Source organism: Siniperca chuatsi, linkage group LG17, assembly GCF_020085105.1.
Source record: "Siniperca chuatsi isolate FFG_IHB_CAS linkage group LG17, ASM2008510v1, whole genome shotgun sequence".
In the NCBI taxonomy this organism is placed as follows: Eukaryota; Metazoa; Chordata; class Actinopteri; order Centrarchiformes; family Sinipercidae; genus Siniperca; species Siniperca chuatsi.
Window position 1 is genome coordinate 19,038,332 of NC_058058.1, and position 25,068 is coordinate 19,063,399.

The window sequence follows — 25,068 nt, forward strand, 5'->3', positions numbered from 1 at the left end:
AATCTAGCCACAGGAAGTTATCTTAATCAAGATGATCTAAAAATAACATTATCTTGCCTCCAGTAAAAACTTAAATAAACAGAAACGTTCCTGTTTTTTTCAACAAGGTTCCAACGCTTGGCGGCCTCAATGAGTTGAGCGAGACACCCCTAAAGAAGGAAGTGAACGTGGATCAGCAGAGACAGCAGGGGCAGCAACGCAGCGGCGCTCCAATCTACCTGTGCACTGAGAGTGGCCTGGGCTGGGCTCGACCGCCCACTTCCTCTAATACCTCCCAGGATGGAAGTGCCGGAAGCGGGGGAAGTGGAGGAGGAGGCGGAGGAGGAAGTGGCGGAGGCGGAGAGGGAGACTACATGGTCTTACCTCGTAGGACGGTCAGTCTCAAACCTCCAGCGCCCTCCTCCCAAGGTGGAGGCATGGGACTGGGGGGCGAGGACAAGCCTCTCAACATCACAGTGGAGGATCCCCCCTTCCCCCCTCCTCCTTCTCCCCTGACCCTCCACCCAGCTGAGAGTGAGGCCTACCCGGCGGATTTTGTGCCGTCCAGTGTGGGCGACATGAACATCACCATGAACCTCAACCGCTCCTATGGGACAATCAAAACCATGCCCCACGGGCACGGCCACATGATGGCTCCGGGTGGTCTTGTACACTCCCACGGAGGACACATGCACTCCCACGGGCATTCCCTCCACCTGAAGCCGGGCCAGAGGCCATCAGTCAGACAGATTCTGACAGGGGGCACCACAGTGGAGAGAACCAGGACCCTGCCACGCAACCTAGGCAGCACCAATGCCAACACCAACCTCTCAGCAGGATCTCTGGAGGTGGGTAAGAGGTTGAGGGAAGGAGGGGTTCCCTGTAGTGGTGCTGCTTTTTCAGTATGTCCACCGTTCACTTGAGCACACACCTGAGGTTTACAGTTATGGATGTGGTGATGGTGTGGCTTTATAAGTGAAGTTGTATTGGTGGAGTGACAAACAGGAGAGAAAGAAAGCAAGGGGAAGGAAAATTCTCTGCAGACAATGTCCAGTTATTTAATGTGACATTCTGACTATGCAAGGATTTTAATATTTCCAATATTTTAACAAGAAAATGCAAATAACACCATGTGAATGGAAATGAAGAAAAAAACTAATTTGCATTGGGAAAAAGTAAAACTATTTTATCCAATCAGCATTTCTTTTACCATGAGAAAAATAAGATGTAAGATTCTATACTACAGTAAATGAATTGTTGTGATAAATATTTATGGCTACAACAGAATATGAAAAAGTCTGTATGCCTAATATCCATATGATCACACAAGTGTGGCCCTTCTAATACATACAGTATTGTCTGTGATACAGTACTGTGTCCAACACACTGTGATAATAGCACAGTTGCTATTATAGTGCCTTAGAACAAGTCTGCTATAACAACTGCTATTATTTTCAGCTGATTTACTGCTGCTGACTGAGACAATGAGCGTTAAAATGAGTTATTCTCTTAATGACAGACAGCTTCTTCTTAGTTTACTGTGTGTGTGTGTGTGTGTGTGTGTGTGTGTGTGTGTGTGTGTGTGTGTGTGTGTTGGTTGGGTGGGCGTGTGAGAGAGTGTTTGTAATGTGTGTGTGATACCCCCTACTAACCATACAACGTGGTACAGCAGATGGACTGAGACAGACAGGATCAGAGGAAATACCCCTGGTGAATGTCTTTCAGCCCACCTTAATTTTACACGCACACACACACGGACATACATACACACAAAAACAAGCATATGATAACATGGACACATAAAAACACACACACACACACACATTTTGGATCTTCCCCCAATGACATCTTGCTGACTCACAAGGTTGATTAAAGAGATGGAAACGACACTTTCACCGAAAAGTGCAGATGCTTCATTTAGGGCTGAGGACGTTAAGAACGAGTCATTAAAACTCATAAAAAAATCACTGTCAGAAGAGCTACGAGTGCACTCATGAATACCAAAAAAAAAAAATCTGCAGAGAAACCTGCAGGATGTAATTTACTGCTATAATTTCACCCTGTTTGAATATGCTTGATTTGGAGATGGATATCAAGATTAAATGCCTCTCAAGATTAAATCACAGCAGAGTTTTCTCCAAGTCAAACATGGTGACACATAATGGAGGGATCACGCAAATGTAGTCACAGTGTTGATTTCACTGTTGATTTTTAGTTAGAGGCTTGTAAATTTAAACTCTAAAAGATCTAGTCAAGGCATGAGAAAGGTTCACGGGGCATGTTATCCTACCATCGTACTATAGAAACCAATGGAGGGAGTATTTAAATATAAATTAGTATCTCCTTACAACAAACGATTTGCTATAGAGGTCACATTATTATAAAATGTGCTACATTGAGTACATGCAAACAAATGAAAAACTAGTGTGTGACTGGTTGGCTATATGACCATCATGCCATCATAACAGCAAATCACATGAGCAAAGGATTCCTTATGAATTTTGTAAGCGTGAGTTAATGACTGCTTTATGTGTCCCCAACATGCAATATACTGTACATGTACTGTATATGCATGTTGCATGTCTACCATATTACAAAGCAAACTCAATCACGGAATCTCTCTGTTTAAGGTAAGGATTTCTTCATAGGACAGTAATTGCATTGTGTTTTAGAGGCAGTAAAATTTACAAAGTAAATAGGACATCTCAGAGAGAAACTTGCCTCTCTATCTGTTTGCATTTCTTTACCTTTTAAAACCTTGGCTGCCACAGCATCAGATCAGCAACTCTGCCCTTTCAAAGAATGAATACAGCTTTTAACTAACTGTGGAGAGCAGCTCCTCTCACTGCCAAATGTAAATCTGGCAGACAGCAAGAGCCAGATAGGAAGTCAGAGATGGAATGTAATGCAATGCAATGTCAGGGCCAGATGAGTTGGAAATGTCTGCAGCTGTTAAATTGGCAGCTTGTGTGCCACTTGCTATAGCTACGGAGGCACTTAAGAGGAGAGAGGTGGGGTCCAAACAAGATTAGAGGATGAAAACCATCTCTCATATGTTTGTTGCAGCCCTTTTAATTGGAATGTCTCCAACAAATTCTCCAAAAATAGCAAAAAGGATGATTTATGTTGGGGTTGTAATGATTGTATTTGAGAGTATGTGAGCCGAGAAATTATTATTTCATTCTAATTCTGGGTTATTCCACTTCACTAATCTCATTACGTTGAAATAGACTGAATAATTTGCTTTTTGCCTTGACATTTGTAAGAATGTCTGTATCATGTTGGGCAGCCAGTGCATATTAGTCCTCCTCTTGTTACTGAACAATGGCACTGAGAGATCCACAGATAAATTGAGTTAGAGAGGTCTAAAGTTCAATAGTGGTCGAGGGGTGATCATTGATGCTTTCTTCTCTCCCCTGCCCCCTCCTCTTCCAGAGGAAAAGAGTACGGTACTCTGAACTGGACTTCGAGGTAAGATCTCGGACCTAACCCCCTGTCATCAGCCTGTCTCTGCTTTCTTGTGCTTCTGCCAGGACTTGAGTAACGCATAGAGGAGCAAAAAGCATTGCTAAACCCCTCCCTTCACACCTGTTTCTCCCTTGCATTTAGAACTATGAACTGTTTCAGACCTACCTTACATAATGCTGTTTCTCCAACAAAGGCCTTAAACCTGTCCCTACTCATTACCTGCCTTAATGAATTCATTTGTGTCAATAATCATAGTATCATGGAAACAAAACCATCCCACTGACATGTATAATTAAATCAAACAATGCTGGCATGTCATTGTGGGGGTCCTGGTTGAAGAAACAGCAAAATAGAGTGCTTCTTGTGTCTGAATTAATACAAGTAATTCAGTTATGGGCCAACACTTATGTGGCCGTAGTTGATTGGCTGGTTATATCTGTTGGAACGACATGGTTTGGCAGTGTGTGAGTATGTTTGTGTTAGAATGACCTGGGTGTCCTGTGAATCTCCAGTCTCTAGCGAGTATTCCTTTGCTATAAAATACAGTACCTCCCTTTGCATTGCTGCTTTTTAGTGAGAATTCAGTTTCATTTAGACTGTTGTAAAGACTGGACATTCACCCTCTACCATGGAGATACACAGTATCTCTCATATAGAGAGTATGTGTGGTGACAAGCTACTAACAGTGACTATGGCTGATTGTTTTACTAAATTTACTGGAGAGTCATTTGTGGCCGCTGCATGAATTTAGCACAAGGAGATTGGCTCTCCTGGCAATCAACTCTTTTCTCATCAATTGACTATTAACTTTTGAGAAAGAGGTTGATGTAGAAGAACCAATAAAATAGGGAAGTGTACATTTCCATGATTTAATAAAAGGTAAAATAATTTTCATCCATGTTTCTTTTTCTTTAATTGAGTTTGCTCACCCTTTTAGACTGTCAAAAAGTAACTTTTTATACATATATCCTTCAACTTTTAGCATTCTAATCAGCTTTAAACTTAATTAAGAAAATAGTCTTATATAAAATAATATTTTTTGGAAAACTTAAAGGAGTACTCCATTGATTTAGTTCTGCAAGAGACAACTCAATAGCGTCTTTCATTAGGCCCCCCCTGCCTCCTAAATGCCCACTTCTCCACACCATACCGGATGCCCACAGGCTTTCTGTTATGAATTTTAAGTCACTAGCTTCTAGATGTTGGAAAGCTCCTCCAGAACCACAGAAGACATTATACAACTGTTTTTACGGACTGGGTAGTACACCTCGTGACAAGTAAACTAAACTTTAAGTGTAAAATCGTTGGAGTTCCCCTGTAAATGAGTGTTCTATATGGTTCTTTAGGTTATGACAACAGGAGGACATAGTTTATACAGATTTCATAGGACGTTTTTCATTGGAAAACCTAAAACCATATGACTCAGACAAGGATATGCCAAACACAAAAATAGAAAACTAAAGAAATAGCAGCAAAAAGAGTCGTAACAAGTAACTAGTGGCACCTTCTTAGCTGAGCAGAGATGAGAGTGCCCACTCTGAAGTAATTGGAGCCAGTGCTAAGCACCAGTCCTGGCCGGTAAGTGTGCGGGTGTGAGTGCTGGCATCTTGCCCCTGTGTCACTTTAAACCTTGCAAGCTGCTTTGACGATTAGCTACTGCTGAGCAGCTCCAGTACTGCCCATTAGCACAGAAAGACAACAACAGTGGCACTGACAAATGCCGTTTTTTTGTCAAAAAATTAAAGATCTGGATTTAGCTGCCTTCTAGACAGATATATTCAGAACACAGGGAAAGCATTTTTTGTCAAATATCCTTTCGCTATGGCAAGAGTTAAATTCCAGTCCATCTGTTAGACGTTTAATGAGTTTGACAAAATCCTGAGTTAACAGGACCGCCAGCTAGAAGGCACCAGTCTGTAGCAATGGCATTTCTGTCAGTCATTTTCACCAAATTTTCACTTAAAGGACTCCTCTGCAGCACTCCCAGTTGCCAAATTCTTTAAGACTGAGGAAGCGGATGATGTATGAGCATGAGCCAGCAATCGATCGAGCTGTCGGCGTCCCTCTCTAACCCCTTTTCATGGCTGGCATTACTGCAGTCCCTAAGCCTTTTACCCATTCCCATTCCCCTGCCTGCCCCTATATTGGCCCCCCTTCCTTAAGCTTTTTTTTTGTTTTGTTTCTATTTGGTTCATTTTTGCTGTCCCTTCCTTTTTTCCCTTCCAGAAAGTGATGCACACTCGCAAAAGACATTCTGAGCTGTACCATGAGCTCAACCACTCGTCCAAGTTCCACACCATAGACAGGTATAGCAGGGACCCAGCCATGTCCACATTCAAGGTAAGACCATTGCCCAAACGTGGGATGGGAACCCGCTGTACCCATGCACCTCCACCCCCTCCCCAACTTTTTCACCATCCTAAAATCCACCCCTTTAACACTGGAAAGCAAATGCTGACTTCTGCGCAGATCAAAATTGCACTAGTATGCTTCACAGAAAGTGGTCCGTGCTGGCTAAGTATTATCAGTACTTTAGTGACATTGCCTTTACTTGTAAAGCAGCTCTCAGGCGATTATAATCATAACAATTCGGAGTAAAGCTCCCAGTCATATATAACATAAGGTACTTTTGAAAGCGGTTGTATTCGGTATGTTATCTTTTTTTCACCCAAATTGCTGCCTTAGAAATGTGAAAACATTGTTCGCTCTAACAAGGGATTCCATGAAGAATCTGCTGTATTTGGCCTGAACTTAATTCATTCTCACTTGTGGTCGGTGCCTTATTAAATACCTGTCAAAACAGTTGATCACATGAGCTGTTGAGGGATAATCAATTATAGCTGGTTAATGAAATCCAAATTCTGCAATTTAGGACCTGTGAAACTATTTCTCACTCTTATCAAATCACCTCACCTCACCATAATGCATTGCTGACAAAAACAACACATGTGCCTATACACACAAGTGCTTTGTCTATGCCTGTGTCACACTGGTTAATGTGTCTGTTTAATTGGATTCATTGTATATGTACTGTGACAGCGTTTTTTCATGTGTCTGTGTGCGTGGTTACGGGTGTGTGCGTGTCAGTGGGGTGCATGGGTGGGCACCTGTGAGCATGAGACTTCTTTGAATCATTAATACACCATTAGCAGCAGACGAAAGAGTCCCTGCTTGCTCTGTACTGACCTTCAGAGGGCCAGTTTCATTAAGATTTAAACACACGCGCACATGCTCACACTCCCCTCATCTGCGGAGCTTTAGTGCGTAGAGCCATGATGAGTTAGCCAACCTTGATAGGTGTACTTTCCTCTGGCATCGGCGGCATGCTGGTTCACATCTAATTTACACCGCCAATAGAGGAACAGAGGGCCAGCCTGACATCTCTCATATTCCCAATGCCATGTAGCCACACACATACTGTACACACACACTCACACACGCAAACACGCTGCCATTTCCCAATGCCAGACCGGCGGCCTTTTCCTTCACTCCTCATTTGCTCAACGTCTTGATCAAGATTTTCAGAAGCATTGGCCGACTCCCCATTCATTAATGCCAAGCGAATATTTTATGGAAGAAAAATGGCAGGCTGCTTGCAAAGGCATGAGCCATATATTAGAAGTCTGTGGTTCTTAACAGTTGCACTGCAGCATGCTAAATGTGCCTCAGAGGGAGCTCAGGTGTGCTTTGAGATTATGTCCAAATGTAAAAGAAATGAAAGCCCGGCCACAAATAATAGATAGGCTGTATTTAAACGAATTAAGACAAATTGGAACGCATATTTCCTCAGTGTTAGTGACGTCATGTAAGTTATGAAATGAAAGGGCAGCATAGATATGGCTTACTCATCCAAATCCATTATGTTAAAAGTAAGTAGGCAGTTCACTTAACTGTGAATAATTACACGGATAATGCTATCAGTGTCAGGCCTTTGACAGGACCCAGCTTGAGTTCAGCTCTGCTGTTGTCAACATCTCACTTTGAGAGTCACCCCCAGACACGGACATGCTGACTATACAGTAATTATGGAGATGAGAAGGGTGTGTGTGTCTGTGTGGGTGGGTGTGCATGTCCTTACACTTTCATATTAGAGTGCCTACGTGTGTGGCTGCATGCCTAAGTGTGTGCGGTTGTAGGCATGAGTGTATATATGTGTCTGTGTCCTCTTCTTCCTTTATGTTTGTGTGTTTATCTGTTTTAAGTTTGAGATCAGTGTGTTGCACTGCCCCAGTCTGAAGCACATAAACTGTGTTTAGGAGACAATTACTGCATGAGTAATGATGTAATTGTTTCATAAAACCTTTAATAACCTCCTTTCTATGCCATATGACAAACACTGACAGTGATTTTCACATATTCCACGAGTGCTGTGATTTAATAGCAAATATAATTGCATTTCAGTAGGACATCTCCTCACGGATGGACACCCAAAGTACTGTGAAAGTTGATACTCTTTACCCTTGTCTTCATATGGCCAATTGACTTAAGTCACTTAAGGACTGTCACTATTAAGTGCCTCACCTTTTAATGATGAGGGAGGCTAGCCAGTACCAGGCAAAACTAGTAGAAGGAAAATCCTCACCCCCCCTTACCCCTGTCTAACAATGAGTCATCTACCTCAAGCAATGATATCTCAAAAACTCATTAACCCCCGCCCGACTTTTGCAGGTCTCTCTCTCCTTTAAAGTGCCTAAACAGTATTTTAACCTATACCCTAAACAAAGTGTAACCCCTTCTAACCACCGCGGCCGGTGTTCATCCACCACAGGTCCCCCCTCCCCCACCACCGAGGCACAATACCGAGCCATCACTAGTGCGCAGAACGTCGCTTGTTTACAAAGAAAGTCAACGTAAGACATACTAAACCCCACATAAACCTCCTGCAGTAGAGCCCTCTAACTCACTCTAAGGCCGATGAGTTGTTGCACTACATGTCACTGTATGTATCTCGTAGTTTGCCACTGTACGTACTGTATCTCTGTTTCCGTATTGAAAAAAAAAATAAATTTCACATGCAATTGACCGTTTGCTAAACCTCTCCTCCAATCAGCGATTGTCCAGTCATAGCTTTGCAACCGTAACTAGGCATGGCAGGCCTGTCAAGCTTTGGATTTCTCCACAATGAAGCGGTGTGCATGTGGCTGTACTAAGAGTGACACTCTTTGAAGGGTGTGTCTTTTTTTCTAGCCTTTCCAAAACCAAAAACACAAAAGCAAGAGTAAGGAATGGATTAAACAGTGGATTTATTGTAGCATGTCCAGCTAACTAGCTTACTATGTACAGTAATGGTAGCACATCTTTAGTTTGTGTGGTTACAAGTTGCATTAAAAAAAGTCCAGTTCACTATACCATGTCCACTGTGTAGTATTTTTCCCAGTGTGTGGAACCTGTGTCCTGGATGCATTATCTGAGCTATTGTTAACAGTTCTGTACTGCTCCTTATTGCATTTGGTATAGTTACAGGTACACACCAGCAAGCCCAGCCAACATCACCTGAGATAGAGTTAAGTTTGCCAAACACATATGTAAGTCTTCATCCTAAAAGCCTTTACTCTTGTAACATTAAAATTGAAAATACAAACAATGTATGTAAGCTAAGCAGCCAAAAATGGTTATATTAGAACAAAATAACAGTCTGTCCTTACATTTCTCCTTATCGTTCTTATAATAGGTTACAATACTTACTAACTAACTAACTCATGGAGCTAACATTCAGCCTAGCTTAATTAGTTAGCTAGCTACAGCTGATAAAATCTGCCAATGACAGTTGTCATTTCGGACAGCAAAATCGACAGTTGTCAGCTGAAAATGAGAAACCTGCTTTTTTCTAACTCTGTCTGAAATCAAAGACCCACTCTTTCAAAAAAAACTAAGAATTTTGATGTTAAATCTGCCACCGTTATCATGGTAAACTCCATATGTGCTGTGCTTGAATGGAAAGCTTGACAGGTGTAGCAACAATAACTAAGTGGGGTGGAGCTTAGAGAACAGTCAATTGGTACTTCATACTTAGTATGAGTACATGAGACACTGAAAAGCCTGCTATTTCAAGACCATAATTATTTGTAGTTACAGTCACACAGACAGTGTCAAACTATAAGCTTACTCCTTGTAGCTGCTCATCTACTACCTGTCAGCGCTGTCTCATAGTGAAGTGACTGTATTTGATGAGCCTAAATATTAGATGGTGCCCTAGTGGTGTGGTGGTGTAACAGTTCAGTGTGTCACAGCTTGTACCCCCTGTGCTTCTGCATTCGTATGATGAATGCTAATTCCCCTTCTTCCATCAAGTCTTTTACAAATTCATATTGAAATGTACAATCTAGAATAACTATAACCAGAGAGATGGATTTGTAAGGTGGTCTGATGTGGGAATGGATTTATCTTCCATGATAAGATGGAAAGGAAGTTTTTCCTTGCCACTGTTACCAAGTGCTTGTTCATGGTGGGAACTGTTGAGTCTCTGTAAATAATATAAAGAGTACGGTCTAGACCTGCTCTATAGGAAAGGTGCAATGAGATAACTTCTGTTATGAATTGACTTTTTGTTATTGTTTTCTTGTTGGGTTGTCTTTTCATTACTGTAGCACCACTGTGTGTGGTGTGACAATCCATACAGTAATTGTGCCCATTTCAGTGCCTGAATTAAACCTTATGATCTAAACACCATAACCAAGCGGTAAATCAGTTCATAAAGACAATGACCCATCCAAACCGATTTATAATCACCTCATAAACCACGATATTCCGTCCATAAACTAGCTCATTGGCTCTAAAAAGGGCCAAACACGATGCACTTTGTGTGGGTGCTGATGAGAGACTAGGAAATGTCACAAAGGCTTATGGGGTCAGAAGAGACCTGATCCATTTTACTTCTCTGGAAAGGTAGGATCTCTGTATTGGCTGTGTTGAGAGATGAGTGGATATCAACCCCCCCACCCCCCCTCCCCACACACACACACACACAGACACACAGATGGGCCTATTTTTTTTCTATTTTCACATTTTATCCAATTTTCTGTGTAAGTGCAGTGGGCTTAAAGTGGTCTTGGGTATTACATGTGCCATCACAGATAGAATCCACATACTTCAGTCTTTTCATTTCTGCTTTTCTTGTCTTTCCTTGTCTCTCCATACCATCTTCTCACACTGTTGTTAACTCTGTGTTGTCCGGTAACTGGTAATCCCGATTCCCACACTGATAGTTAGAGGCTGTTAAGTGATGACTCAGTGTTATGCTTAATATACGCAAATGAAGGGGAAAGACATGACCGGAAAGAAGGGCGAGGCAAACACTATATCACAAGACTCCCCATTAACCTCAGTGTTTAAAATCACCTTGTCTGTCTTTTCTATTAAGCTGCCAAGGCATGCAGAGCTATTCCTGTAGTCTGTAATAAATCTACATGTTGCGCTCTGTTACATATTCTGTTGATATTTTTTAAAAACATATTTAAAAACTGTCTTACAGGTAAACTATGGCTAACAAAGGTCAGTAGCTGGCTGTGTGATTCTGAAACCTGGCTACAAGAGTTACAGAGGTCACTATGAGCTTATGTTGATTGATTGTAGATCAGCTTTTGCTTTGTCGACATCGCAACAACAGCTACTGAGTGTTTTTAAGAGAATAATATCTGTTGCGGTGGTAACACTTGAATTGTACTCCATTGAAGTGGATAAAAAGTGGGCTTCACATTAATGCTAATGATGAAAACAAATTCAAATCCTACTCTGTTTTAAGTACAGTGGATGCTCTGGCAGGGGCCATGTGGCTAGCAGGGGGATGGAGTCCATTTTCATTGCGTCTCCTATAATGGAGACAGGATACAAATGGAGTCAGTGGGGTTACTGAAAGACAGAGTGGATGCAGTGTGTATGTAACACATTATGTATCAGCATCACTGTCTGCGCTAATGTTTAGATTTAGAACAGTGTCTTGGCCTCCGTCACTGTGGAGAGTTAGCCTATCCTCTCCACATGGTTCAGAAGGTCATAACACAAATTTGCATGCAGTGCGCAATGATGCAGTGTCGTGCCTCTCTGTGAGTGGGATGGACGGTGTGTGGGTGTGTGTGTGTGTGTGAGAGAGAGAGAGTTTGCACTGCATAATGGCCTGGCTGATGCATTTTTTAGCTCTCAAATGGGATATATTTCCATCCCGTCGTCTGCTGTGTTCTTGATTAAATGAAGCGTGCTTCTCCAGATAGACAGTGAGGAGTTGTGTGCAACGCAGTGGGATGGAGAAAAGACAAAGGAACAAGTACTCTACTTTGTTGTGATTTCACTCATGCTAGATCAGAGCGGAGACAGCCAGCATATTTTTGATTATGAAAGATGTATTTGCAATTTAATCTAAATGGCTGTAAGCGTATGTTTGAATTCTATGATGAAATCCTGGACTTTTAGGCTACATATGACTGATGAAATATATTGTGATATAGTTTAAGAGGGTTCTTCTATGAGCCTGCCCATAAAGAGAGGTGAGACCTGGGGTGCTCTCTTCATGCATCCAAAGTTAACATTAGTGGCTGTTATTGATATTCCAGCAATGTTTTTAGATGACTGAAGGGAAATTTAGCTAAGGTAATGTGTATGCTTTGAGGATGTCTTATGTAAAATGAAGATGTATAATTTTAAATGACAAAGACCCCATTTTTGTTGATTCAGTGAAGGCAATTTGCCTGCACTTGCAAACCCTGTAGGTCTTGATAGTCAATTTGCTGGCATTAAGCTAAGGGGCTTCAATTTCACATTCCAGCAATAAAGCAAGTCCTCCCCTCTTCATATCTCATTCTCCCCTCTATTCATCCTCACGGCTTGACATTTTCTCTCTTGCCGTCTCCCTCATTTTCCCATTTCTCCCTCTAAACTCAGCCTTCGGTGGCACGTTTGAGGCATTAATTGAATAATTAATTCCTCTCATTAGCTTGTTTTTAATTATTTCCTTGCCCCCTTCTCCGTGCCGAGTATAAACTCATCAACTGTTTTCATCCTTCCACACAAATTGCCCAGGAAAACTGAGGGCTGGCGGAGTGTAGCTTTAGCACACTGGCTCTATCAGTGGCTCTTAATGAGGGGATGGTTAGCCCAGGCGGAACAAGCCCAACACTGGCTTCGTGCACCAAGAGGCACAATACTAATTTAGCTCATTTAGTGTCCTTGGGCCAATTAAAGGGAGGTGAAAGGGGCCGAATCACTAGCTGGAACTGTTTACACTATAGGAGCACTGGCCTTGGATTGCATTGGCTGCATAGCACAGGCCCAGACAGCAGCAAACCAAGCCTGTGTGTCTGATTGCTCGTTTGTTTGCAATGTGTTGCACTAATGGAATTTATTTGCCCTACATTCTCCAGATTTGGCTCCTTTGAAGGGCCTTATTACTTGTGACACAGATTCCTTCCCAGCTAAGGGCTAAATGGTGCTAAAGACTGCTAGGTCCAGTTAGTCTATTTTGTGCCCCCTAATAAATTAATGCTGCTGCTAAATAGGGAATCTGGATTCTATCATTATCTTGATGATATAATGAAAAAAAAACCTTGAAATAGTCCAGTTCTAGTTCAATGACCCAAAGCCCACTGACAGCTATAACACTACAGTCATGTTTTGGTATCCACTCAGTCTACTCTTGATGTTACTTTCATTTTCCTCATGTATAAGTGGGATTTACATTTGTTTCATGTGAGCCTCACACTCAGTGTATGTCTTTTCTTTGCCTTACTGCCACATTTTATTGATTTCTGTTTTGTTTTTGTTTTGTTTCCTGTTTTATGTCCTTTGTTGGCTGACTGGGCCTTGTGTTGCATGCTTGTTGTCATGTCCCAGTTTGAATGTAGCCAGACAGTCAGCAGAACCATGGGCATCCAAGTCAACAAAGGTAAAGTTAACCCACTCACCCACAACCACCTATCCTCCCCCATCATCTCCCTAATACAGCCTGCCACATTGCTCACCCACAACCAGACACAATTTCTATTCCCTGGTCCAAATGAGCGGGACTGAGTGGCAGAGAGTGGGCCTCATCCACCAACACTGTAGAAGAGGCTTCTCCAGCTGGCTTTAGATGTCTGTGCAGTAGCATCTTTTAGTATGTTCCATCCCTACAGCCTGTTTTCTTCCCTTAGCTTTGTCATGCATGCAGCTTGTAAGATTTTCTCTCAGAAAATCATGTAACTTGCCTGAAACTTCAAGTGTTGGACGATTAGGCAAACATTTCTGAATGATGACACCTTTATACAGTGATAGACAATGGATTTGGGGGTCTTGTGGTGCTTGCGGTCACATTAGCTAAATTTTCCCCTGCTGTGCCTGCAAAAGTATAATGTAAAGTACTTTAGTGTACCCCCATGATGCCTCTTTAAAACCACACTGTAGCTGAGTTGTTAAAATGGTTGACATTGTTCTTGTACAGAGTCAGTGAATGAACCCATATTGTCAGTTCCATTGCAAACACTGATGGTGCGCAAACTGTGCTTTTAGAGGTTAATTATTAAATCATGTTTGATGCTTTGAATGCAAATAAGGCAGAAATATAAAGGTACTCATTATGGTGATTGAAACTGTCCAGAAAAAAGTCTGTCAGCCATAAATTCAGCCTATCGCAGATGGCTGATAATGTCTATCCTATTGCCCAAACTGCTCAAACTTGATATCTTTTTATATAAAGAAAGTTTTTTTACGAATGCTGCATATGTTTGGACGTGACAGTCGAAAGCAAATAAAAGAGGGAAAAGAGAAAGAGAGAAAGAAATAATTGATAAATACACTAGATTAGTTTATTTCAAGATCTACATCTGTTTTGTCTATGCAGCTCAGTGGTGTAGAAAGTTTTCAAATTCTGTACTTAAGTAAAAGTAGGAATACTGCAATATAAAAATACTCCATTACAAGTAAAAGTCTTGCATTGAAATACATTTTTAAAAAAGTATATAGTATAACTATTATTAGCAGTAGTAAAAGTATCCAAAATGCAGAAAAATGGCCCTTGTAAGTGTTATACTAATACTGTATATATATTATCATTGGATTACTGTTAGTGATGCATTAATGTCTTAGTAGCATTTTATTGTTGTAGCTGGTGGAGGTGGAGCTAACTTTAAGTACTATATATACTGGTGGAAGTTAAATCTATAACATTGCATCATATTTTATAAACTGAGCATGTTATTTGTATCCAAAATCTTTATCTGTAACGTAACTATAAGGTAAAGCTGTCAGATAAACGTAGTGGACTAAAAAGTACTCAATACTCAAGTAAAATACAAGTCCCTTATATTTGTACTTACTTACATTCCACCACTAATGCCACTAGTGTATCAACTTAAAATATCAAAAGTTTTTATAAATATTCAACATGTAGGCTAAGCTAGCTAAGGAGCACATCACATATGACAGTCAATCAAGACACCCCGAGGCAATGTGATGAGCCCCAGAAATATTTTTAATCTTAGAAGGGGTGAATCTTAAATCTTACATACCAACAACAAAAAGTTTGTGTTTGTGTCTTTCGCTACACACACACACACACTCACCTAGACACACTCCCAAAAACTTATACAAACAGCTCTCCTAAACAGAATGATGTGCAATTTCGCCTGCTGCTTTCCACAGATAAAAAAAATAAAAAAGGATATAAAGTTGCAATTGTTTATTTGTCAAAAACTTTTTTACAATAAACAGAAATACTTATAGCCCCAAAAAAAAAAAGGCCAGACACCACATTACAAACACATAACTGATAACAGCAATACCAATACCAAACAGGACTTGTTCTTGCACTGGTGTTGCTGGACTCATCGCCAGCTAGAAGAACATCTGTGACTTCAGAACACCTGTACATGTTGGACAACCAACAACAGGCCACCCATACAGAAGCAAGCTGCAGTAAGCAGCAGTTTGCTTTAAAAAAAGACAGGAACATAAAAAAAAAAAAACAATAGATAGAGGTACAGCAGGGGAAGTAAGGTTTATGTGTTTATGCCAGAGGCGGAACATACAGAGTCAGCAATGTCCACTTGATAGCCTAACTTTAGCTATTTTGTGTTGTGTTAACACATACAGTAACAAATCAATAATGCAGATAGTGTAGATAGCATTTTCATGCACTAATAACCAGATTAGTTATCCTCTTTCAACATAATTTAGATTACATGAGCTCCAAAGCCTCTAGCACTGCACAGTAGAGTCACTGTTACGGCATTTAGAATCAGATTACTTTACGCCCACATGCCGTCCTTTCCTTTATCCCTTTTATAGCAGTTGTAGTTGCTATTAGTGGTGCATAGCATGTAGTATCTTTCAGTCACTCCGTCCTTGCTTTCATCAGTTTTCCTCAAAGCTTTGACAGGTCGGGCTGTTAAAAACATTGCCTGTTCCAACGCAGTTCGATTATATGTGTATAACCATGCTAACATTTTCTGAGAGAGCTGGTGAGGGGAGTTAAGAGATGGAGACAGAGAGAGAGAGAAGGGTAAAGTGTAAGCGCAAAGCAACAATTGCCTGTTCACCTGCTGAAGGTGTGGGAATAATGCTATTGTTTCAGGGCAGAGTTGTCAGTGACTGTGATATCCCCCCACCCATCCCTTCTTCTCTCTCTTTCTTTTCCTCTTTCTCTCTCTCTCATCACCCCCTCCTTGTCTTCTCCCTCCCATTTCATCACCACAGAGGGAAAAGCGATGGAGCATTTCGTCTGCCGGAGGTGAAAAGAACTCATCGAGTGTAAGTAGAGGGAGAAAGAGAGGGATGAGATGGGGCTTTGGGGTAAGGAGGGAATGGAGGCAGGCAGAGATGGCAAAAGGGAATGGATAGACACGCAGTAGCAGCACAATCGCGTTAGCCTAGTCTCCAAGGGATAAAGTTGGGCTTAACTGCAGCATTACCCACACTCCTGCATTACAAAATGTTCCTTCGCCAGCATTTAGCATGCAAATTGGCTCCCAGATTATGCCTTTTGTATTCATTTTACCAACTGTCGGGCTGTGACGCAGGGAGAATGATAATCAGGCAGATATTGCCCCCTAGCGCTTCGGCTACAATCATCACACTGCAAGGGGGGGAGGGAGTGCTGTGCTACTGCAGATCAATGAGTTTGTGTGTGTGTGTGTGTGTGTCCATGAAGAGATAGACAGGGGTTGACTTTATAAGAGTTGGTGCAATGAAGGGATGGTGGGATTGTGGCAAAAGCAGATGGAGAAAACAAAATGAAAGAAGCTGAAGGAGAGAGCAGAGTTGCTCTCTCTAATGGATTACATATGTACAAACAGGCAAGTAGGTGTAGATACTCACACGGGGGTAAGCATGTTTGGTATTTTCACTGAATTTACTCTCAAATACACTTTTCAAAGCACTCATTTTGGGCTATGTTGTCCTGCAAGACATGCTCTGTGAATAATTATCCTCTTAATGTTCATTTAGAATATGAATATCGAGCTCCATGCAGTCGAAAAAAAGCTCTGCTGCAGCTGGGTCCATCATGTCCACGAAAAGCACCACAAGTAACCTGTCTGGTTTTTCTTTGTGTATGTTTTACTCCACCATGAGTCATCTGGGCTAGAGATCCCTCATGTCTTTCCCAGCTCGTATCTGTGAAATCATTATCTCTGCCAGATAATGAGTCTGATTTGAATAATGGGCCTTATCTGATGCATAATGCTACCTCTAATTCCGTTTATAGCTAATCCCCCAACATGTATTTTACATGCATAGTGGGCACATCTGCGGACCACATGCAGCGACCACCTTCTAGACCCAAGCCTAGAAGGTTTCCTGCTTTAATCGGTCAACTGAAAAGTTACTGACTGGGACAGGTGGTATAATTTCTGTAAATAAAAGAACATAAGTAGTTTTTGATAATAGAAAGATGGAAAAGTGCTTTGAACTACAGGTATGTATGGTCCTGCTTTCTAGTATTTGTGAGGTTAAATAACTTGGCACTGAGTGGTTGGCCTCTCTATGTTGATATTTGCAAAGGTTAGAGACAAAAGATCAACTTTAGCTTCTATGAGTGCATATCTGAATGTATCTCTTCCAAATATGTGTACTGGCCAAAACTGCCCAGGGCAATGGTTTCCAGGTACTTCATTTAAAGGGAAATACCAGTTTTTTACAACGTGGGTCTTATTTTATAGTGTTGGCCATTACATTCTATTGTTATGATAACATTGTACTCACCAAATTTAATTGCTAAAATTTGGGAACAACATTGCAACAAAGTCTGACATGGCAAGAAATGTGCAGTCACATGATATTTTGGAAACAGTTTAGTGAGATTATCTAATCCACTTTATTTGGAGATAAAACTGAAAGTGCACCCAAAATGTCTGTAATAATCCATCACTGCACAGGAACACTGTGTATACGCACATCTATGTCAAGTACAGTAGATCAAAATTGAAGCAGGAGGTCAGGTCATATTAACCCACCAGGGTGCTCCAGGGCAAGCATATACTGTGGTCAAATGCCTCAAATGATGTTGCTTGAGTCGGCGTCGGTTGGGGCTGAAAACTACAAGTTTGAAAATGAAGAAAATCTGAAGGTGTGGAGTTGAAAAAAGTCAGTTTACCAGACCTCTGTAGCTCCTCATCTCTGCTTGAGGCTAGAGCCGCAAGGCTACATTAGCCGCTACTAGCATAACACACCCCAATCTCTGACTGAACTGGCAGGTATAGGTAAAAATTCAAGAATGCTCTTACCATTTCCATTCATATTTGCAAATAATCAAATTACCACAAAGTACTTGCTGCACAGGTAGTCAGGGGCCTTTGGGGCCAGTAAACTGCGATGGATGTTGAAAACAGACGGTCTGGGTAATAATTTTGCCATTAGTCTTCATTTTCTCTGGGGTGCCCCAATAGCTCACCTGGTAGAGCACATGCCCCATGTACCAAGGCTGAGTCCTTGCTGCATGTCTCCCCCCCCCCCGTCTATCTTCGGCTGAACTGTCACATAAAGGCAAAAAAGCCTGAGAAAGAAAAAAAATAGTCTTCATTTTCTTTTCCAAATAAATTTGGTGAATTTAACTGCTTGTTTCTCGCCCTGTCAGACAACACCTCCGAAACCAGAACTTTATTACCTCCAGATGGTGCCTTCATGTGCAGCTTATGTTTCCTTATATGGCCCTTTTCCTTGTCCTCCTTCTCCATCAGGACAAGTCAACCCCGGAGGACCAGAGCTCCTGGGACAGCTTCAAGACCATGACCCCTGAGCTGTCCATCGTGCCTGGGGAGCAGAAGGACCGGATGGAGCTGCACAATAAGAACTGGGACTCCTCCTCCGCTAACACACCTGACTCCTCCGAGGGAGACTTCCAGACTGAAGTGTGAAGACGCACAGACGTACACACACTCACTTGAATACACTGATGCTCGTGCCGAGATACAGATGCACACAGAGATACTGAACTTCTGAAAAGCTATACATAAGTAAATGATTTTTCACAAAGATCTCACACACACTGCTCCCCGTCTCCTGCAATGTGCTTTGCTGGATCCCATACTGTATTTGTTTACTGCTGCAGTGGACAGACATGGAAAGAAGACTGTTCTACTCTATATTTTCGCAAAGACTATTAAAAAAAAGAACAGGAGCTTGACACATTGGTGACTGATGAAGATTTTTAAATGAACTTAAAAAACTATGAAAAACTTATTTCTGAGAAAAAATGTCTTGATTTTATTCTGGAGAAAAAAGAAAATCTCTTTCAATTGTTTGATGATTTGGGGGGGGGGAAGAAAAAGAAGAATATTTCTGCACCATTCAGTTCTTTTTATAGCAAGGGGGAAAAAAAATCTCACTGAGGTTTCACACTGGTAGCCCCCCTAGGCACCCTGCTTTCATTTATTTCCCCTTCCCTTCTAATGGATGACGAAAGCATTCTATCTCTCAGTCTTTCCTTTTTTAATTTTCATTTGTTTCTTTTTGTCATTTTGGATGGATAGGGTATGGGGAAAGAGCTGCTCATTGATATGTGCCATCCTCTCTCATCGCTTTTTTCAGGTTCCAGTTCAACAATCCCATCCATCCATTCCTCTCACATCCTCTGTCAACATTATATCCCCCCTTTTTGTGCATTTTCTATGGTTTAGTTACAAAAATGTCCTCCCCTATGCTTTGAAACTTTTAATGAAAAAATAATACAATTGAAACAAATAACTGAGTTGTGTTCTATGGTCTAACTGTTCAAGAAGAATTGATTTATTTTCAGACTGTTTTGGTTTGTGCTTGTGCTGCCTTTTTCCCCGTTGTTTTTCTTTTTTTTTTTTTCATTTCCTGTGAGAATTAACCCATGTGGAACTTTCAAAAAAAAACAGCATTTAGGACACACACACTACATAAATGTGAGCTTGCTTTCTGAGGTAATGTCGCCGCATGTTATCCAGCCATGAGAGAAAAGAAGGATAGTGATCATCATGCAGATTCTCGCTCTTTTTCCCCCCACTGCTTGGAGATTGAAGCCTTTAAAGATTGCAGCATCTGAATCCATTTCAGCCATCACCAATCACAGTAATGCCTGAAAAAGAGGATATCTCCGTCATTTTCAGCCCAGATGGAATCCGTGCGAGCTCTGCTTAGCATCTCTCATTCTGCAAAAATGTAAGCTTATGCCGCTTAAAGTGAAGTATCGATCAGTTTAGTGGCTAACTCACTCTTCCCCAGTTACTGAGGAAACATTGTTAGCTTCATGTAACCTGAGGAGGTTTTTCAAGCCAATAATATGTGAAACTAGACACCACCTGAGCCAAATGTTCTTCTTTTCCCAAGAAGCCCTTCACAGATTTAAAGATAAACATGTCTCCCTTTGTTTTCCTCTACCACCTCCTTCCCGTTTCTCCTTCTCTGTTGTTCTTTCTGCCCACCCAGTGTCATGCTACCAGGAGGCATGAAATCTTAATGTTAGCAGTGAAACCAGATGTATAATTCCTCATTCACATGGAGCCCTTTCCGTGTGATTGTATCCTGTGCTTGTGAGCACAGCAACTGCAGAAAGAGAGAGTGAAATACTAAGACAGATGGGGAGTCACAGAGGTTATAAGGCTACAAGGTGGCAGACTGAAGAGGGTAGAGCAAAAACCCAGTGGTGATGCTTCCTGCATGACATTCTACATCTGTACTTCAGTAGCTACGAGAGAACAACCCGTTTCCTGCTGTTTCTACATTAGCACATCAGTCCTCTACACACCAGCAGAGTGAAAGTGTCAGAGTGCAGGATTAATTCAATAGATGGCTCGATAACTTTTCAGTTGATGTTCAAAGCAGCTTCCATTAATCTAATAGTCTGAAAAAAGAGATGAGAGAGAGAAAGTGGTAGCCAAGGAAAACAATCCAAAAATATATAGTGAGAAAGCTAGAGGCAGGCAGAGATGCAGATTAAGAAGGAAAGTGCTCAAAACAGTAATTACCCGGGGATGGCGATTTGTCCTGACATTTTCCAATGCAGCCCTCAAACCATCTGTTTAAAGATCCCTAATGTGGTAGTAGTGCAGCACAGCGCAGATGGTGAGACAAGAGTGCGGCCATTCTAACCTTTCAAGCTAATCAGCTGATAGGCAAACCTAGCCCGCTCCCTCTCAGAGGAGCGAGGTAGGTTCGGCCCCCAGGTTGCCAAGCTAAGGTCACATTCACCTGACCTTCTGTGAGGCTCAGGATCCAGATCTACTGCACAGTGTGTCCAAACAGAACAAAGCAGCGGGCCTGCCAGCTACACAGTCTCAGTCAGTGGGTGTTACTCTATAGCAGAAGAAAACATCAGTCTCAGGGGAAACAGACCTTTACACAGACAAATTAGGTTTTTCATATACTGTATATATAAAACTGAACATTTTAGAGAGACAGCTCTAGATGAATTCTCTACAACGCCTTGTTCCCATGGTAACTTATAAATGGGATTTGATGAAAAATGCAGAAGGAAAGAAAAAGAAAGAAATGTGAATGTTGGCGCAGTATAGGATTTTCTTACATTCCTCTTCCATTAGTGAGCTTTTCCATATTTTGCTCATTGCACATGTACAGTATGACAGGTTTCACCTCAATGAACGCTGGACTTTAAATTTTCATCTCCAAGAACGGTAAGTGAGATGCTGCTTGATTGACTGAGATTGATGTTCGACAGATCTCTTGAATGTGCCACCACAACTGAGGATCATCTTGGAATTCCACAGTTTTCTTTACAATGATAAACTCTGTTGTGATGCGAATGCTAACACATGGAGAAAGGATGTTGGTTTGTCATCTTGTTTTCCTTTGTGTGTTGAAAGCCTTCCAAACTCAGCAGCCCATAAAGAAATATGAAACACAAGCAAGCCAATTGGCAACTTTACTCCAGGCGGACGCCAACTCCAAAACCTACTATGCTCACCTTCACCTTCACCATTCAGCTTTCGATGCTTAGGTGTTAACCGACTGCTACAACCATCCAACACTCCAGTCGATTTATTACTGAAAAACCCTCCCTTTCCTTTTCTCCCTCATTTTTGTTCTTTTTATACATAAGATTGTACAAAGTAGTCCTCTAATGTTTTCATAGTGTCTTTTTATATGAAAATAAATTTTCAAATTGATCTCAGTGTCTCGCGTTTGTATACGTGCTGCTTCAAGGGCATCTGTGGACGAGAACAAGCAGGCACTTTCTTGATTTGCAGTGTACTCGCTATCCCATGTTTTCATAATATCACTCTGGTTGTTGGGCATGACAAACTCTGTTACCCAGAAGCATTGAAGCTTAACTGTGACCAATCAGAGGCCCCGCTGGTCTGTCTGAAAATGTAAGAGGAACAGCTCTATGGGTTTGAAGTTATGTTCCATTGGAATAACCGGAGGGGGAAATGTCAACTCAAAGTGATTATTTTATTAAAAATGTATAAACGCAGAGCAATATTTATGCTAATAACAATCCTTTTCCAAAGTGAAATTTCCTAAAAATGGTTTTGTTATGTAACATGGTGAAAATAGTCACAGTGGACGGGCTGGAATGAAGGAACATAAGGGGATGATACAGTGTGCATGCCTCAGTCACTCTACATCTCCCCTCTAAGGGGCTTGTGGGTAATTAAGTGTGGATGAGTCTGTCGATGGAGCTGCCATCGCTCGCCCTGGAGAAAGGCCACCAACTGGAACTTTCTCAAGGGAGTGAGAGTGATGTAAGAGAGGTCAGAGGAGGAAGAAAATAGAGAAGCCACCCCCAAGGACGAAATGCATGGTGACAGAGTAAAAGCGAGGAGGGAGTTTTCACATTACCTCTGGCAGTGGAGTCAGTGATTAGAGTGCCTCTTGGTTATTTTTCCCAGAGGTTTGTGGGTAATTAAGTTGTGGTACTGGTGTGTCACTAGTGACCTGAGGAGAGACCCTGCTGACAAATAATACAGGGAGACAAATTGAAGAGTGGACAGACATGAGTTCTAGGAAGAGATAACAAATTTCAACTTGACTGAGGCTCTGTCCACCAGGATCCTCTTGTCAGCGTTGCCTTTTGCTTGGTATTTACAGTAAAGACCGGACACACTGTTGCGTGTTCCAGACAGCACTGGGAGGCCAACATGTTTTAGTGCTCAGAACAGCAAGTCCTGAAAGTTTAATATAGCTGAGTCAAACAGTTATAAACAGCAATGCAAAGAGTTCCGCTGTGAGTTTTCAACAGTGACACAGCAGGAACATGAAACATCAGACTCTTCATGCATAGTCAAACAGATAATCCACCATTTTTTTTCTGTCTGTGTTTTGCCTACATCTTGTTTAACAAGCAGTTATTTCTCGGGTGTTTTGCTATTGGATCACTGTACAAAAGGCTCACCAGCACTGTGACGTCACCCCCTTAACAAACAAGCATGGGCTGTTCTACAGAGGCCAGGGAAATAGAAAATGCTAGAATTATCTTTACAATATTATTATATCACATATAAGGCCGGATTACCAGCAGGTAGTTGCCCACTTTTACTGTGTGTCAGTTGGTTTTAGGTAATTTGATTTTTCAATAAAGTACAATATCAACAAAGGTGCGTCGTGCATTAGTACCTACATGTGGCCCTGTGTCAAAATCTAGTTTTAAGACCTTTATTGTTGTTTGTATTGTACTTCACATGGTGCATATTTAAAATAATAGTGTGTTTCATCATTTTAACACAAATTAATTGACATACAAAAAACTTGTGCCATGAGGTGTTAGTCCAGCATAGCTGCTGTTAGCATTGTACGTGATGGAAACCGGGAGGACAGGAGGTGGTAGTGGCCCAGGGCCTTCTAAGAGGCTAATCTGGCTATAATCAGATATATGCTGTACAGTGATATATAAAGTGTATTAACTGTTCAGTTACCCCTTTGATTTTACAACTATTACAGTACTTTAGGAACAATACAAAGAGTGGAATAACTTAAAATGATCCATTCACTTAATAAGTAGTAGTTGTAACCAGCGGTGTAGTGGTGATGGTAGGTGGGTATATTGTAGCTTCTGGATATTTCCTCCACCGCCTAACAACACACACCCCTGTGGTAACGCAGCCACCGTTGTTATCTAATGTAATGTCCGTCTGATCGTCTCCTTCTGGAGATCCTTATGCCTTTGTGTGTTCACTTTATATTTGTAGCAGTTTTTGCCCTATTAATTAGCTACTAGCGTTTGAACTATACTCATCCATTTCATACCTCTCCACAAAACTTACGAGTTAGAGAACAAAAGCAAGGAAAAGGACATTTGTTACCCAAGTTTGTCTGGGAGGAGGCAGATCACAACACGACTGCCCGCAGCCTTACTCTGAATGATGTTTATTGATACGTATCTGTAATGTGCAAAGATCTAAACAATGTGCCAACATAGGAAGTGAAGACGTCTGATAGTCAGCAAACATTGATGTAAACAATGAAAAATTTAAGATATTAAAAAAGCAGCTTTGCAAATGTTTTATGTCCTCATAAAAATGAATTACAACACATTTGTTCACTGTCAAGGATTCACATTCAAGCATTTTGAATGTAAACACAACTTTTGTTTGTCTAATAAAACTTTACAGGGCACCTTAAACTAAAAATAAAAGCTTTGTTAAACAAGGCATAGCTTAACTAATATATGGTTTATGTTGGAGGAAGATTAGTGAAAACAACTATCAGCCATTTTTGTTTTAATATTTTTTTAAATACAACAATTTATACATGAAAGCTGTGAAAAACAATTTTTAAAAAAACAATATTTCAAGTGGGAGCAAGGGGAGATGGAGCGTGAGAAGGACTAAGATTGACATCCAAAGTCAAAAAAACAAGCAAAACAAATCCTAGAGGGAGGAAAAACAAAAAACACCCTTGGAACATTGAAGAATATGGGCAAAGTGACAGTGTGAGGTACCTTGAGAATGTGCAACAACCTGCAAGTGGAATGACATGTCTCACTTTGACACTGCAATAAAGTGAAAGTGTGCAGGGCATGCAAGGATGAAGTTTCATTCCTGAGACAGGGAACAGTAGAAATCCATTGCTGTAATGGTTGTGGCATGTCTAGCTGTCCCACCTCGGTGGCTGACAGATGGTTCTGTCCCACAGGCTCCGGTGCCATGCTGCTCAGAGAGGACACTGAGAATGGAGCAGACTGGTGGATTAGAAGGGAGGATGCAGCCGACGAGGCTGCAGTGGACAGGAGCGCTG

The 25,068-nt window shown here is 41.4% G+C and overlaps 1 protein-coding gene across 17 annotated transcripts in view; it reads left to right on the plus strand.

The window, feature by feature from the left end:
• Positions 1–21,998, plus strand: part of adgrb2 (adhesion G protein-coupled receptor B2) — a 221,784-nt gene extending 199,786 nt beyond the window's left edge. For 9 of the 17 annotated variants that reach the window (XM_044172453.1, XM_044172454.1, XM_044172459.1 and 6 more), the window contains 5 exons: positions 108–827; positions 3,415–3,450; positions 5,674–5,787; positions 16,108–16,161; positions 18,588–21,998. In XM_044172453.1, coding sequence (XP_044028388.1) covers positions 108–827; positions 3,415–3,450; positions 5,674–5,787; positions 16,108–16,161; positions 18,588–18,764 — 1,101 coding nt within the window. In that variant the 3' untranslated portion in view covers positions 18,765–21,998. Of the gene's footprint in view, positions 1–107; positions 828–3,414; positions 3,451–5,673; positions 5,788–8,215; positions 8,316–13,269; positions 13,322–16,107; positions 16,162–18,587 lie in introns of those variants that run through there. The other 8 variants (XM_044172461.1, XM_044172462.1, XM_044172465.1 and 5 more) reach the window with 8 other exon arrangements.
• Positions 21,999–25,068: the final 3,070 nt, after the last annotated feature.